The sequence below is a fragment of the Taudactylus pleione genome, unplaced genomic scaffold (assembly GCF_031769625.1).
Source record: "Taudactylus pleione unplaced genomic scaffold, aTauple2 ptg000230l, whole genome shotgun sequence".
In the NCBI taxonomy this organism is placed as follows: Eukaryota; Metazoa; Chordata; class Amphibia; order Anura; family Myobatrachidae; genus Taudactylus; species Taudactylus pleione.
This window is the reverse complement of record NW_028284632.1, coordinates 8,049,473-8,066,752: the sequence shown is the minus strand read 5'-3', so window position 1 is coordinate 8,066,752 and position 17,280 is coordinate 8,049,473. Positions and strand designations below refer to the sequence as shown.

The following is a 17,280-nucleotide window of genomic DNA, read 5'->3' as shown; positions in this document are numbered from 1 at the left end:
GCACGCTGGTACTTATAGTCCCACCACCATAACTGGAGACGGGACAGACATCACATGCATTGCTGCTGTTGTGGCCACGCCCACTGGCTACGTCTGAGTGTGTGAGTGGTACTGGCAAAGACTACCCAAAGGGACTACGTGCGGCGTCACGTGATCCAGATCCGGGAGACGGCGCAGCCCGGGCATTAGATTTCTTATATGCAGCGCTGCGATTGGCTCAGGGCTGTCACCTGACCTAGCTGCTGTTAGACTTCCGGCAACAGCGCTGTCGTCACGTGATCTGGAGCTGTAAGTGACTTGCAGGCTTTGCTTTGTGTGTATGTTATATATATACACATATCTATAGTCACATAGCTGGGGAGGGACTCACCCTGCGGGCAACGGTGTATAGTCTGGTGTGATATAATTGCAGCATGGTAGGGTCGCGATATGTTCCACTTTGCTATGTATTCCATTGGGATATTCTCATGATATGCCTTTCATCGATTGGGCATCACTCAGTATTGCAAGGCAGCTGTATCGGGACATTGTAGACTGTATTCTGATCGTGTAAAACTTTGTGTGATATTTTAGAGTGTGTGAAGTGAATTGGAGTATAGAGATGACCTTGGTTATGCATATTGGTGTAATAAAACAAAGTATTTAGTGGACATTTATTGAAACTGGTGCACAGGTAGCTGGCAAATTAAGTTGTAATAACCTATAGCAACATATTAGACATTTGCTTTAATTATCACTTTATTATAATAATGATCTGGTTTATTTCTACGGTAATTAGCAACTTTTGCTAATTAATCTCAGCTATGGTTTTAATAAAGAAAAAAATACAGATCCTTGTAACAAGAGACATACAGGTCTATTCATAAAGCAGTAACAAGCTGAAAATGGGGCTTTCTGCGATTCATAGAGGGGGTTACCGTGGAGGAGGGTGTCTTACCAGAGAGTAGCATCCTTCCCTGCTCTCTGCCTGGCACCCGCTGCTGGCTCCGCCCCCTTTTGCCCAGCGTCCTTTGCAGCAGGTCTAGTCTGACCTGACCTGCTGCTCTCGGACGACGGCGCATGCGCAGTAAGAATATGTCTGTATTCTCACCGCCTCCAGGGATTGCGGAGAGGCCGGACAGGTAATTGCACATAAATGGCTACTAAACATCACTATATATCGCATCGGTGTGATGCGATATATAGTGATGTAAGGGCCTGATTCAGAGATGGACGGAAGTGTCATTGGAGCTGCGATCTCTCGCAACAGATCGCAATTGTGAAAATATGCAAACGACTCACCGGCCAGTGCTTAGAGACGCCCAATGAAAGCATCTCACATCCACCACTCACGCACAAAACCGGAAACATCGAACGCAGATCAGACGGCCATCAGCCTTCTGAGTGAGTCTAAGCTGTCACAGGCATAGCGGGTCCCCAGACACACAGTGGGCTCTGCTACTGCGAGCATGAACGCAATGGCTAATTTATGGACGCCCAGAAAACGGTGTTTAAACGTTCCCAACATGCCTGCATTTCTCTAGCCACCCCCTGTTACCTCCCCCAAATGCTGACTACCTGTCATTCACTTTGCGAGTTATTCCTCTGTGAGCGTAACCGCAATTCAATCGCTGCACGTGTGCAGTGTGGGTTACATGCATGCGCAATGGACAACAATTGCTCAATCTGCGTAAGTATCTGCTTTGTGTTCATCTTTGAAACAAGCCCTAAGTGTATACAAGATGGCATATAATCAGATGGGCAAATATGCCTGTGCTCTAGAACGCCAGTACCTTTGGCACATATTAGAATAACAGCTGTGCTTGTCCTGTATTTGTCATTATTTTTCAGGACCAAAGTGACAAAAACAAAGTGAGTAAATGGCGACCAGAGATGACCTTAAATTTCAAGGTAAGTTGGAATTGTCCAGGAATCCATGATAGTTTTTCCAATGAATAAAGAATGATCACGACACACACACGTTTCCTGATACAAAATTGTTCTACTTAGTTATTAAATGGAAATATTTTGGAGCTCTTGTTAGGAGGCATTAATTTGAAAAATGTTGACATGATTATTTTGTCAACGTGTGAAATGTCGACATGTTGACTATATGGTTTTCAGGTGAGCTTAAACTTAACCCTAATGCTAATATTGACATTTTAAATGTCAACATTATGTCCATGTTGACATGTTCCAGTAGTGGACATTTTAACCACGTGGATGTTTAAATCATGTTGACGGCATAACTGTTGATATTATCAATGTCGGCAATCTGACTGCATGCCAACACTTGCACAAGAAAAAGTTGAAGTATTTGAACAAGCTGTTTTTGTCTAAATGTTACTGTGCCGGTGTTTTCCTCAGAATTTGATGATGCCGCTGATCTATTAGCTGCCAACCCTGATGCCACTACTGTGAGTATTGATGACAGTGAAGATGCCGGTGGCGGCCAGCGAGCGCACAGATCAGAAGAAGAGGATGACTTGTTAGGAAATGAAGATTCTGATAAAACAGGGGTGAGTAACAGAAAACATCCTGAAAAGCAGAGTCTTAGGGGTATATTTACTAAAGTGAGAGTTTTTAGAAGTGGAGATGTTGCCCATAGCAACCAATCAGAGTCTAGCTATTATCTTCTAGAAGGTGCTAGTTAATGTTAAGTAGAATCTGATTGGTTGCTATGGGAAACATCTCCCCTTCTAAAAACTCTCACTTAAGTAAATATACCCCTTAAAGATTGTTAAAGGGCACTATGCAGTTATGTTTCACAGGCTAAGGAATATGTGCCGCTTTATTTCGGTATATGTATTTAGGATGCTTGTTATGGATCCGATTACCTGTCGTGCACTTGTGGCCTCTTAACTATTTTTCTACTTCAGGGTCCATAGGGTATCCACAGGATATCTTGGGGCATAGGTGTGACGTCAGTCATCGGGCACCATAGAGTTAGCTTTCAGCCTCCCAGGATGCACTAGGGTCCCCCTCCTATACCCCGCCCCCGAGCCAAGGCACCTCAGTTTCGTTTGGTGCCCGGCCGGAGTCAGGTGCACCTGTTGGAGTGGGGGCTAGAAGAGCCCCTGAAGCTTTTCTTCATGCAGCTGTGGCTGCACATCTGGATGAACAGCATGGACAGTCAGTCCTGACGTCCATGCTGTCTTCCCTACACCCCCGCCGGTACCAGAACGCCGGTACCGATCCGGGGATGCTGGTGAGCATCTGGGGTCACAGCTAGCGGTGACCCCAGATGTTCCGGACCATGGCCGGATTCAAGGGGGACAGCAAGGTAAGCAGCGGTGTCCCGTGGTGGGTCCCCGCTGTTACATGGTCCAGAGTCCCCAGGCAGGGGGCTCCCTGGGGACTGGCTGCAGCGTGGAGCCAGGTAAGAACCTGCGCTTCCACTACCCCCTGGGACAGCGGACCACAGCCGAGCGGTAGCGCTGCGGCGTCCCGGGGGTTAAATGCATGCCAGGGGAGCGCGCCTTCCCTGTCTCACAGCCGGCGCCTCCCCCGCTGCACACAGCCCTCTCTGCACACTGCCGACTGGTCCTGTAGCAGCGCTCCTCCCCCAGGCCAGCCTCCTCTCTGCTCCTCGGCGGCCATCTTTCCAGAACGCATGGTGAACGCTGCTGGAAGCACTGGACGGAAGCATCATGGTCTGGGTCCCCCCGCATACCTCTCCTCCGCTGTGGCAGGTCTGTGTATGCAGCGCTGTGTCCTACCAGGCCCTGTGTCTGCGTAGTTGAGTGATCAGCGCTGTTAGTGCAGGAATTGATTTTTCTTTGCATTGTATGTGACTGTGCTAGCGCTGCTGCCTGTAACTTTTCTTCTGACTGTCAGCTTTATTACTGTCCCTGTCCTTTCTGCTAAGCCCTTGCGGTGCGGTGCTGCAGGGTGGTCTCTCACCTATTTAATATATAATTGGTGAGAGGGGTCACATACTTGGTGCCATCATGTCTGAAAGTGATTTTCCTCTCCGGCTACAGTGTACTACGTGTAAAGTACCGTTAGCGGAGGGGGAGGGTAGCGCGGAGGGCCTCTGCCGGCAGTGTTTGTCAATGGCGCGGCCTATTACGGTTACAGCACCGGTACAGGAGCCGCCCTGGGCTTGTTTCGCTCAGGCGCTTACGACCTTAGTGGGCCAGTTAGCTCCGCAGCCCGCGTTTACACAGATGGGTTTGTCCCAGCAGTCAGTGGTGTCGTCACCCATGCAGGGTTTCCCACGACAATTGGTGGTACCCCACAGTCTCCCTATTTCCCCGCTCCCGGTTTCTCAGGAGCCGGCGTGGGTTAACTCCCTGATGAGTTCTGTACAGCACTTGTCGGATGTGTTGCAGGGGGAGTCTGTGATGCGGCCACATAAACGGCCGGTGGCGTCTCTGTCGGTTCCTTATGAGGATGACGAAGGGACGTCTGATGATGGGGAGATTCTGGATCCTTACGATCAGGAACCTCTCCATACTAAGGACGCTGACGCTAAGTCCAAAGTATATATTCCTGGACTTATTCGTGCAGTCCGCACAGCCTTGGTGATTGAGGACGAAGTTCCCCCAACGGCTAAATCCAAGTATGCCTTTTTTAAAGATGTGAAGGGCGATGCCACAGTCTTTCCTCTTTCAGGTCAGTTAGTGGACCATTTAGAGGAGGCGTGGAAACAGCCTGGCAAACGTTACCAGCCGCAAAGGCGCCTGGCGATGGCTTATCCGTTCGCGGATAATTATTTTGCAAAGTGGGAATCCCCTCCACAGGTGGATTCTCACGTGACCCGTCTTGTCCGTAGTGCCACATTGCCGAAGCCATCTATGTCCTCCCTTAAGGATGCTACGGACCGCAAGGTGGAGATCTGCCTGAAGTCCGCTTATTCCCTTGCGGAATGGCCGGCTATGGCCATTTGCTGGGTTGCCAGAGCGATGGAGCGCTGGGCAGATTCATTAGAGGCGTCTTTTGATTCCGACTGTTGATTGGTAATCTCCGTGATTTGGCCACTTATATCAACGAGGCGGCCTTAGACATTAGTACCCTGGTGTCTCGGATTTCTTCAGCAGCGGTGGCTGCTCGTCGCACCTTGTGGTTGCGATCCTGGAAGGCGGACACTGATTCCAAAAAGGGTTTGGAGGCGTTGCAATTTACCGGAGAAGTTCTCTTCGGTCCGGATCTGGACAAGATTGTGGCCACGCTGGCGGCAGCCAAATCGGCATGTCTCCCGTCGGCCGCTGCTCCTTCTGGTTCAGGACCATCGTCCTTTCGGTCTTATAGGGCCCAGGGCAGGCCCAAACCACAGTCTTTTCCTCGACAGGCTGGTCCTAAGAAATTGGCCAAGCCCCGGAAGCAGGCATGGAGTACCAGACGTCCGGCCCCTAAGCCAGATGACAAGCCTGTGGCCTGACGGTCCGGGCCTCCCTTTGGGGGATCCCAGGGTGGGAGGCCGCCTGCTGCAGTTCGCCCGGTGTTGGTCGGTTACCACGACAGACACTTGGGTTCTCGAGGTGGTCTCCCAAGGGTACGCCCTCTTTCCGGCACAGACCCCCGGCTCGATTCTTCACCACGGGTCTACCATCAGACCGGAACAAGGCCACGGAGCTGCGGAAGGTCTTGCACACTATGCTCCAGGCTGGAGTTATAGTGCCTGTTCCATTCTCCCAGAGGGGCCAGGGTTTCTATTCAAATCTTTTTTTGGTGCAGAAACCCAATGGGTCGTATCGTCCGATTCTAAACCTCAAAGCTCTCAACAAGTCTTTGCGGGTGCCGAATTTTCGGATGGAGACCCTACGGTCCATCATTCTGGCGCTGGAACCTGGGGACTACATGGTGTCATTGGACATACAGGACGCTTACCTGCATGTCCCTATTCTTTCGCGCCATCAACAGTTCCTCAGGTTTGCAATCTGCAGCGACCACTTCCAGTTTCGGGCGTTACCTTTTGGCCTGGCGACAGCACCACGTGTGTTCACCAAGGTGATGGCGGTCATGGCGGCTTCTCTGCGGCTGCAGGGAGTCCGTATGTTGCCGTACCTGGACGACCTTTTATTAGTGGCAGGATCTCCCGAGCTCCTTCTACGCCACTTGGACCTGACCATTGCACTACTGCAACGGCACGGCTGGTTAATCAACTGGCAGAAGTCCACTCTAATCCCGTCTCGGCGGATTCTGCACCTCGGAGCCTTATTGGACTCAGGACAGCAAAGGATCTTCGTGACGGGGGAAAAGATCTCTGCTTTACAGTCGAGGGTGCGCAGTTGTCTCCACAGCCGCCGGGTGTCTCTACACTCGGCGATGAGGTTACTGGGCTCCATGGTGTCGGTATTCGACATGGTGGAATATGCCCAGTTTCACTCCAGACCTCTGCAGCACCTGATCCTGTCCAAGTGGAATGGGCTGCCTCAGTCTCTGAAGTCCCAGACGATTGTGCTCACCCCGGAGGTTCGCCTGTCCCTTGCCTGGTGGTTACAGACGACCCATCTCAGCAAGGGACGTCCGTTCTGGGTTCCAAATTGGGTCCTGTTGACAACGGACGCCAGTCTTCGGGGCTGGGGAGCAGTTTCGGGTCCACACTTGTTCCAGGGCAGGTGGACGCCGACAGAAGCGGAGCTTCCAATCAATATCTTGGAACTCCGTGCGGTCTTCAATGCTCTCCGGCAGGCACATCGGGTTCTCCAGGGTCGTCCGGTACAGGTCCAGTCGGACAATGCTACCACCGTGGCCTACATAAACAGGCAAGGAGGAACCCGAAGTCGGGCGGCTCTCGTGGAGGTCTCTCGGATCCTGGTATGGGCGGAGCGCAATCTTCCGGCCATATCAGCGGTCTTCATCCTGGGAGTGCTAAATTGGGAGGCGGACTTTCTAAGTCGCCAGGACGTTCATCCAGGGGAATGGTCCCTGCACCCGGACGTTTTTCAACTGCTGGTGGACAGATGGGGTCTTCCAGAGATCGACCTCATGGCGTCCAGGCACAGCAACAAGTTGCCGGTGTACGGGTCTCGCACAAGAGACGAAGGGGCGTCTCTGGTGGATGCTCTGTCCTTCCGGTGGACGTTCTGGTTCGCATACCTGTTTCCTCCGATTTCCCTTCTTCCACGGGTAATCCGGAAATTCAAACAGGAAGGAGGGACGCTCCTGTTGATAGCTCCCGCGTGGCCCAGACGGCACTGGTTCTCAGACCTCCAAGGTCTGTCCCTGGACAGTCCTCTGCGGTTGCCGCTACGACCGGACCTTCTGTCGCAGGGTCCCTGTCTTCACCCGGACCTGACGCGGCTGTCTTTGACGGCGTGGCTGTTGAGACAGCCATGCTGAGGTCCAGGGGGTTTTCCAGCTCTGTGGTGCGTACCATGTTACGAGCTCGGAAGCCGTCTTCCGCAAGGATATACCATCGTGTGTGGCATACGTTCTTCCAGTGGTGTCGACCGAGAGGTTATGCACCGCGGGAATTTTCGTCTGTCTCGGATACTCGCCTTCCTACAAGCGGGACTAGATCATGGGCTTCACCTTGCTTCTTTGAAGGTACAGGTTTCGGCCCTGTCTGTCTGGTTTCACCGTAGGATTGCTACAATTCCGGATGTGCGCACCTTTATGCAAGGTGTTCTCCGCATTCAGCCGCCCTTTGTTCCACCTGTGGCACCTTGGGATTTGGCTGTGGTCCTGAGGGCTCTCCAGGGACCGCCGTTTGAACCACTGGGCTTAGTGGATCTTAAATGGCTAACAGCTAAGACTGTTTTCCTTCTGGCCATAGCTTTGGCCAGACGTGTTTCTGATTTAGGGGCTCTCTCTTGTAGACCCCCTTTCTTGATTTTTCATGGGAACAGGGCAGTGCTCCGCACTCGGCCTGAATTTCTTCCCAAAGTTGTTTCCCAGTTTCATGTTAACGAGGAAATAGTTGTTCCGGCCTTTAACTCACCTGGTCTTTCAGTGGGTGAGGCCACTTTGGATGTTGTGCGGGCCTTAAGGACTTATGTTGACCGCACTTCTTCCTTTAGGAAGTCGGACGCCTTGTTTGTCCTCTATGGCTTCCGTAAAAAGGGTTGGCCTGCTTCAAAGCAAACTTTGGCAGCCTGGATCCGTATGGCTATTTCTGAAGCTTATCTTCATGAAGGCCTGCCGGTTCCTCCTTCTGTGAAGGCTCATTCCACTAGGTCTGTGGGTCCTTCGTGGGCAGCTCGACGTGGTGCCTCTGCAGTCCAGATCTGCAAGGCTGCTACGTGGTCCTCTGTCCATACCTTCGTGAGGTATTACAGGTTTGACACCTTCGCCTCTCAGGATGCTTCCTTCGGACGGCGGATTCTCCTTTCAGCACAGGAGCGTCCCCACCCTTAAAGGATACTGCTTTGGGACATCCCCAAGGTATCCTGTGGATACCCTATGGACCCTGAAGTAGAAAATATGAGATATGGTAAGAACTTACCTTTGTTATCTCTATTTCTACGAAGTCCATAGGGTTCCACAGGACTCCTGCCCTGTCGCACCTGTGCTGCAGATGGGCTTTGCTCTGGTCACCGGTTTTTCCGTCTCCCTCTGGTGAGAATGTGATTCTTGTATGTGTCCAGATCTTTGTTCTCTCTCTTCCTTCTCCTCCTCCGGCCTATGGCTTGGTAACTAACTGAGGTGCCTTGGCTCGGGGGCGGGGTATAGGAGGGGGACCCTAGTGCATCCTGGGAGGCTGAAAGCTTAACTCTATGGTGCCCGATGACTGTCCTCACACCTATACCCCAAGGTATCCTGTGGAACCCTATGGACTTCGTAGAAATAGAGATAACAAAGGTAAGTTCTTACCATATCTCATATTATGTAAAATGTACCATTTGGAATATTTTGATATAAAATTTACATACATTAGGGTAGTATGCCCTTTTTAATATGTAGATAGACTTAAAAAAAATAACTGCTATGTTTACATAGAAATAACTCCTTAAAAATGATACATTATAAACAACAAAGCTCCTTTTACATGAATGTTATAACTGCTCTCAGGGGAGTTTCCAAATGCTTGATTTTAGAGTGAGTGTGGCCAAGTCCTGAAAGGGGCATAATTAGCACTTAACCAGCTATAATCTGCTTCATACAAAGTGCAGACACTGCGATCACTGTAAGCCGTTAGATCCTGCAATAGGACCAGTTGTGGGTGCAATTCCATACTCCAAGGACCGTACTTATTGGAGCTAGGTGTGGGAGTCTTGGAGAGCACCAAAAGAACCTAGCAATAGCCCAGGACATACATGTATAAACTACTTATACACGGGATAGTGTATGTAATCCAGTATTAATAATTAACACTATAGATGGTCTAAAACATAGACCAGTGATTCCCAACCGCGGTCCTCAAGGCACACTAACAGTCCTGGTTTTAGTGATATCCATGCTTAAGCACAGATGGTTAAATCAAAATAACTAAGGTACTAATTAAGTTGCCTGTGCTCAAGTATGGCTATCCTTAAAACCTGGACTGTTAGTGTGCCTTGAGGACTGTGGTTGGGAACCCCTGACATAGACTGTAGGTGAGAGAGTTAACTTTCTGTACCAAACATTTATCTCATGTAAAACACGTAAACGATCAGGAAAAGGTTAAACATCCCATAAAAAATGTACATCATATAACCAGTTGCTGATTGAGCTCTCCGATCCATACACACAGCAGACCTGGTACGAGAAGGCATGTGCTGCATCATGTTACATATACTGCATGTTGTGACCACAGCTCTAGTAAAATCTTACTACGTACTACTGCTAGTGTGGTCTTGATTTGAGCTCCTTGCCAGGGGTTTGGGTAGGTCACCTTCCCTACCCTTTTGCGCATGACTCTGCATAATATGATAATGATCCAGCAGTTGTTCATTGCATGCTTTCATATTTCTATGAAAGTCTGTCCCACGTATTAGTGTTCATTCTAGTACCCTGCACCTGTCACAACCCGTGCAGTTTCTCTTTCCTGCCTGGGGGTGTCTCTCTCTGCTCTGGTGCTTCTAGCACAGGCAGCTGATGCATCAAACTGCTGATATACAGACCAGAGTGTGCTAGAAGCACCAGAGCTACACCCTAGGCAGGAAAGAGGAAATGCACTGGTTGTGATAGCTGCAGGGTGCTAGAATGAACACTCCGTGTCATAATTTTGCTTGGTACCATGGATGGGTTTCTGATGTTCTCTGATTTCTAGATAGGGTAGTTTAAAATCTTTTATCTGCTGTATTTGATTCATCACCAATGCTGTATTTGATATTGTCCTGTAAGTGTTTAAATGTTTGAAAGTAAAAAAAATATTTCCTAAAGAAAGTATAGCATCCCTACAATGTGTGATAAATGTATAGATGTTTTTGTTATACAACGTTGCTTTTAGATTGTACTGCAGAACTATGCTGCTGCCAGGGAGATGTCATTATGGTGTCTGTCAAAGGCTGCAAAAGTGATTTGAGCTGTAGAACAGGTCTTATGCAGGTATTGTTGGATGAGCTGGTAAACTCCCCTTACCACAGTAATGAGTATGCGCTCAGTGATTACATGAAGTGTTTCTTTGTAGAAGAGACATTGGGGGAGATGTATGAAGCGTCCAAGCGGTATCCGCGCACGTTATGTGCGCTGATACCGCTTCTTCCCGATGTATGATCGGGGGGTTTGGTGGTAAATGACAGGTGCGCCCCTGTCATTATCGGCGCTGCTGTCTACAAGATAGCAGCGCCGATAGCCTGGGTAATGTATGAACAGTCAGTTCGCCTGACCGTTCCGCCCGGTGCAGCCGTCGCTATCGACAGCTACGGCTGGCGATGCCCTATCCCCACAGCAGGGACAGCGCTGTCCCTGCTGCTGGGGCTGCCGGCTCCAGGGCTGCACGTGGGATACCGCGATACTTGGAGCCGGCCGGCACTGAGACACAGCGCATCAGCACTAGGCTGATACTCTGTGTACTCAGGCAGGGATCCCCGGAGGGGGGAGTTAACACTCCCCCGCTTCGGCCAATGAGATGTTCATACATCTCATCATTAGCGCTTACTGCTTTGCACGGTAAAGAGGCAAAGCAGGAAGCGATCTAGCAGCACATAACGTGCCGCTATACTACATCTCCCCCCCTGAAATGTAAAGTTACAGGAATCTGGAATATTTATGTAAATGTTATACCAAATCGTTAACCAAGTTTTTCTTGCTGCAGATATTTAAGTGTTTTTTTTTGTTTTTTTTTATGCAATTACCCTATAACTATAATCTTATTTCATTTTAATATATTACACAAAATATTTATAAATATCTACCAGGAATATCACTATGTACCTGAGATTGACTTTGCTATATGTTAGCATTCATGATGAAGTCGCGAGGTAAAGTCAAAATGTTGATCTAATACAGTAATATAGTAGTTGAGTAGACATTTTAGATTTTGATTTACTTCCAGATATCACTCCGTCAGTGAAACACACCATTAGCCTAAAAATCCACTGAGGGGTAAATGCAATAGCTTGCCAGTTCGAGGCAAATGGGAAATGTTGGCGAATTTAACCTCTGGATTTAAAGCTGCAATAATTTTAAAGGCAAAACTTGGGGGTATATTTACTAAAGTGCGGGTTTATAGGAGTGAAGGTGTTGCCAATAGCAACTAGGAAGATGCTAGCTATATCTTCTAGAAGGTACTAGATCAGAGGTTCCCAAACGTGGTCCTGAAGGCTCCCCAACAGTTCAGGTTTTAGAGATATCCATGGTTGAGCAGAGGTGGTTAAATCAAATTTACTGAGGTAATAATTAAGTCACCTGTGCTCAGCTAAGGATATCTCTAAAACCAGAACTGTTGGGGAGCCTTGAGGATTGCGTTTGGGAACGTCTGTACTAGATAAATGATAAGTAGAATCTGATTGGTTGCTATGGGCAACATCTCCACTTCTAAAAATATGCACTATAGTAAATATGCCCCTTGGTTCTGACTTTTAAATTGTTGCTGCTTTAAATCTAGTGGCTGAATTGGCTAAATCTCACGGCTACCTACAACTCGCAACTATTACATTTAACCCTGAACATTTAAATAATGATGTTAATAATTATTGCTTATATAATGCCTTTCCCCCAATGAGAGCTTTAAAAAGAACTGAATATATCTGAGATCAATTTGTCATCATGGAGGGAGATTTCTTCCTACACACCGCAGATCTCCTCTCAGTTCCATTGTTGGCCATCGCCTTCAGCCACGCTCAGCCTGAAATGTATGATAGAATAGTTTAGCAGACACCCAGCTACTTGGCAAATGTAATGCGGAGTAAAACATCTCTCAAGTTTTTGCCAATTAATCTGAATTTATATCTGGACATGTTATTAGTAGCTTCTATTTGTAAGGCAACTGTTTTATGTACTTTATGTATGTATTCTGTTTTGTAGCTGCTTGCGGGACAGAAGAAGACTGCCCCCTTCTGGACATTTGAGTATTATCAGACCTTCTTTGATGTTGACACATACCAGGTGAGTAGGAATGCCCAGCACCTGGTAACAAATGCATTAATACCTAGGAAGGACGCAGAGCTTTTTAGGTTCTGCTCGCTCCCTATGGGGCTGCTCCGAGCAGCCAATTTTCCCTGGGCTCTGGGGTTAGTCTAACAGCAACTGAAAGCTAGATGACAGCCGCGCACCCGACACTTTGGTCAGAGAATGCCGGTTAACGCGCCTTAACGCCCTTGTTTAGGCGCGATAACCGGCATTCTCCGGCCACACAGCGCACCGAATTGAATAGCTCTGGGAGCTCGCTCCCGGTGCAATTGAATTCGTGTTGAATTGAATCGCCCCCTTAGTTGTTGTAGGGTGTTTCTTGGAACACGTGCTAAATCCACAAACCTTATCTGATGCATTATAACAGGTTCTGGATAGGATCAAGGGCTCTGTTTTACCAATACCAGGAAGAAACTTTGTAAGGTTGTATGTGAGAAGCAATCCAGATCTTTATGGTGAGTGCCAGTCTATAGCTACTGCAATACATTGCTTTACATTGTAGGCGATTTATCCCCTATGTTTTGTTTTTAATTTATATGCTATCAGCGCACTGTGACAATTGAATGTAAACTGCAATGCCTACACCCCTCACAAAGTTATAAGCTGTTATAGGAGAAGTCCAGTTGCAAGACGTACCCTCTTAAGTGACGCACCCACCAAGGACAGTCCCTGCAGGAGACTTGAACCTTAAACCCCTCGGGAGTCGTTTATTTAAAGTGCTGAGTGATATTCATTTGTTGGACAAATCTTGTGAGACATTTGATTGTATGACTGCAGAACTTGTTCAATGAGGTGTTCCCTTCATTTCACTGTGCCTCTGATCTGCCAGGCTATTAATGTAGAGCCCATCCATATAATACTTGGTGTCCTGCTATAGGGTCACTCCTATTACTCCTGCCTTGTAGTGATGATTGGTGGTATGTGCAATTCTAAGGGCGCACATCCACTTGCCGATTTCAATGTGCGATTGAACGATAACGATATCGTTATCATTCAGTCGCTCATGAATCGGGCACATTAATGTCGGAAACGACCAGTGATGCACGCTCCCGCTGGACGTTTCCGACATCAATCAACGCCTGAACATGCTGGTCAACCTGACGATAACGGCAGGTTGAGCATGTTGGGGGATGATTGATGTGCCTGCACTGAACGACTGAACGTTCCGTGTAGGCACAGCACAGACTGTGAAACGACTGCAAGATTACATTGTCGTAATCGTGCAGTCTTTTTTTGGTCTGTTGTGAAACTACAAGTCCCAGCATGCCTTGACAGAATTTTAGCATTCCCTAATGGTAAAACTGTGGCAAGGCATGCTGGGACTTGTAGTTTCACAACAGCTGGAGAGCCACAGGTTGGCCAGCCCTGTGCTAGTGGATGTGCCCCTTACGAGTCACATGGACACCACATGCTTGGGAAGTATCATGTATCTAATGTCTTTTTTTTCTTTCTTAACTGGTTAACTCTGTCGTAATGCAGTTTTTAGAATATTGCTGTTCCTACAAAAGTTAGCTTGCCTGAATTTCATGTAGTAAGTTTTATTAAATTTTTTTTTTTTTTTATTGCTATGTACAACTGACCTACGGATCTTTTACCAGTAATACTATACTATGATTGTATATTGCGTTTTTGTTTTTTTTGCAAGGTCCTATTTGGATTTGTGCCACATTGATTTTCACCATCACCATCAGTGGGAATCTGTCTAACTTTCTCCTACATATGGGTGAGCCACAATATCACTATATGCCGGAGTTTAGAAAAGGTGAGTGATGCATCAATAACTGACAGCATAGCAGTAACACCCAGAATTATGTCTTATACTGACTCTCCAGTACAAAGTTAAGTGCAATATTAATTTTATTATCCGCATTTTTAAGTCTATATAGTAACACAAAAGTAGTGTAACTACTGGTTTAACCAGTGTCAACATTAAGTATATCTTTGGTGCTAGTGATACCAGATACAGAATTAATGTAATTTTGTTTTATACAGTGATTTATTTACAACTTACTCAGGGAGATTCAGCAGAAATCCTTGTGCGCTTGGTACCATAGAACAAGTATTTTTTTTTTTTTTTTTTTTTTTTTTTGTGCTGCTCCTTTTGGAAAAAAAATGTGAGAATCAAAGTTACTAATTTTGCAGATATTAACTAGTATAAATAGGATGTGGTTTTCATTTACTTGTATATGATTATATTTTTATATTTTCTGTGGTGCTCTATTGTCATCCTAGTTGTTGTTGTTGTTATTTTGTATGTACCATATGTTTGTTTGCATTCTTTTTTTTTTTAACTTTTGTTTTTTTTTTGATGTATCTACATTTTTTTTAATTTTTTTTTATTCTTTATTTAGAAAGCTCACAGAGGAGTAACAGAGAAAAACATACATATAGTGAACAATATACATGAGCCATTTTTTCAATATAGTAAATAACAATAAGCATATGGGGGGGGGTCAGCAGAGAGGGGGGAGGGTAATGAGGGGTTGGGAACAGGATTATAAAAAAAAATATATATATCATTGTTAAAAACTGTAAAACTGCATTGGTCAAATCATCTTTGGTACAACACCAGAACGCAATGAGATGTAACCGTATAATATTAGTTTAGCACCATTATGAATTAAACAATTATTATTATTTTTTTTTAGTAAACTTGCAGAGACAATCTTTAGTGCCATGATGTGGGGGGGCTTTGGGGTACCTCATTCTTTCTACTTTTTCGGGAATTCTGAGAGGCACGTAACAGTCATGCAAACTACATAAGGGATAAATCATTACATGTATAATTTCCCCACTCTGCACATAAAACAAGTCCTCCATATTACTAATTGTCTTCATTGTTTATTAATCAGTTAATCAATATAGTTGCATAAAATGTACATAATCTGTGCAGCCCGGTTGGTGTAATGGTTAGCATTACTGACTCACTGCACTGAGGTATCTAGTAACGGTGTGGAGTTTGTATAGTCTCTCCGTGCTTGCATGGGTTTATTCTGGAGTTATTTATTTATTTTTTTTGTTTAGGATACTTTTAGCTGCTGATGTGCTTGGGCTTCTTGGTCTAGTTATAATGTCTAGTATTGGATTAAAGCTTGTGATTGGTGTAATGTTTGACATCAGGTTGAAGCTAGGTCTTAGGCTAATGTCAGGCACACAGCTTACGCGTTTCACGTCTTTCACCAGTCACCTCTTTATTTCTTGTAGTGTCCATTGCAGCCACTGCTATCTATGCCTATACCTGGCTAGTACCGCTGGCTCTGTGGGGCTTCTTGTCATGGAGACACAGCAAAGTAATGAGTATGGTGTCCTATTCTTTCCTGGAGATTGTGTGTGTTTATGGCTACTCCCTCTTCATCTACATCCCCACTTCCGTGAGTCATCCAGGACCTTTAAGTGTTGCACCTGAAAGTGTTAAATGGTTCTCTCTCTTCTCTTCTATACACGCACTTAATTATGCAGGAGAAGGTGCTCCAGGTAGAAGCCGAGCAAGTAACGTATGCAGTAACCTTCACCTTACAGAGAGACTATTATTTAATTCTTATTATACTTCCTGCACAAACACCAACTGCAAAGTGTTGCCAGCGCACACATAATATCTTGCTTTGTTTTCTGCCACTGTATAGATTCAAAATCAAATAGAGTAATAGAAATATCACCAGCTCGAGCATAATATAATGCGAAAACAAAATGTTATTCATCACCACACAAGAAAATAAAAAACGCAATACAGTGTATTGTAATATCACAAAGGTTCTCTTGGCTTTGGACCATAAATATGCCACTAAAAGACACTTAAAGCTACACTTACAAAGTTGGAAATCGATATGTACCATTCTAAGCACCTGCGCAAATGACTGTACCGAAAAGTTCCATTTGTACAGATATGTCCTCATACACCTAGCCTCAATACGCCATGCGGCGCGTGACACCTGCCTTGCGACTCTATTTGCGGCGTGCATTTTTTTTCGACTGAAAATGTGTCTTAGGCGTGATGCGGCTAGGATGCACCAGCAGACTGCGCTGATTAATGTGATATGTGACACTTGTATATCTGTGTGCACTTTAGTCTGTATATGAAGCACAACGGAACTTGGAAAAATGGCAGATTTAGACTTCGTTGCATACAGATATCAAATGAATCAGTGCGGTCTCGTGGTGCGTCTTAGTGCCATTGCTGAGCCGTGAACCGCAAAGTGATGTTACTAGTTCCTGGTGAATTAAAAGGGATGCAAGCAATATCCTGACCGCGGGGATTCTGGCGCTCAGAATGCTGGTGCAGGTATCCCGACACTTGTGAGAATCCCGGCATCCCAACCGCCAGAATCCCCAAGGTAAGTAGCAGGGTTGGGGGGAGGGCTAGCGTTAGAGGTTAGGTTTAGGGTGCAGAGAGGTTAGGTTTAGACACTAGGAGGGGAGGGTTAGAATACTGACCGACAAGTGTCGGCATTCTAAACCTATCGCATTCTAAACCTATCGGGATGCCGGCATCGGGATTCTGACCGACAGGATTCCTGACACCCGGCATCCCGTACCCATCCTGAATTGAAAGACTGCATACATATGATTATTATTACATTCTGGCTGCCCCCACTATGTGTGAAATAACTCCACAAGTCTATGGGGATCTCATGAGCAGAAATCTGGAGCTTATGACTAATGCTGGGCATACACTGCCAGATAAAATGTCTGTCAGACCGACAGACATTTCATCTGGCTGCCTGCCAGCCGCAGATGTCGCCGGCATACACTGTGAGAGAAATCTCAGTGTATAGCCCGACATCTGCGCTCCGCCCATGGGGGGAGGAGACATTTCCCTGTTCCTTCCGTAGGAAGGAACACAGGAAATGTCTGTCTGTCGGC

General features: G+C 46.6%; 1 protein-coding gene across 2 annotated transcripts in view; it reads left to right on the top strand.

The window, feature by feature from the left end:
* The first annotated feature begins 208 nt into the window (after positions 1-208).
* Positions 209-17,280, top strand: part of YIPF1 (Yip1 domain family member 1) — a 30,403-nt gene continuing 13,331 nt past the window's right edge. The window contains exons 1-7 of one of the 2 annotated variants that reach the window (XM_088479309.1): positions 209-288; positions 1,831-1,890; positions 2,347-2,498; positions 12,316-12,396; positions 12,788-12,875; positions 14,066-14,182; positions 15,625-15,791. In XM_088479309.1, the coding sequence (XP_088335435.1) occupies positions 1,860-1,890; positions 2,347-2,498; positions 12,316-12,396; positions 12,788-12,875; positions 14,066-14,182; positions 15,625-15,791 (636 nt within the window). In that variant the 5' untranslated portion in view covers positions 209-288; positions 1,831-1,859. Of the gene's footprint in view, positions 289-392; positions 417-1,830; positions 1,891-2,346; positions 2,499-12,315; positions 12,397-12,787; positions 12,876-14,065; positions 14,183-15,624; positions 15,792-17,280 lie in introns of those variants that run through there. The other variant, XM_088479310.1, reaches the window with a different exon arrangement.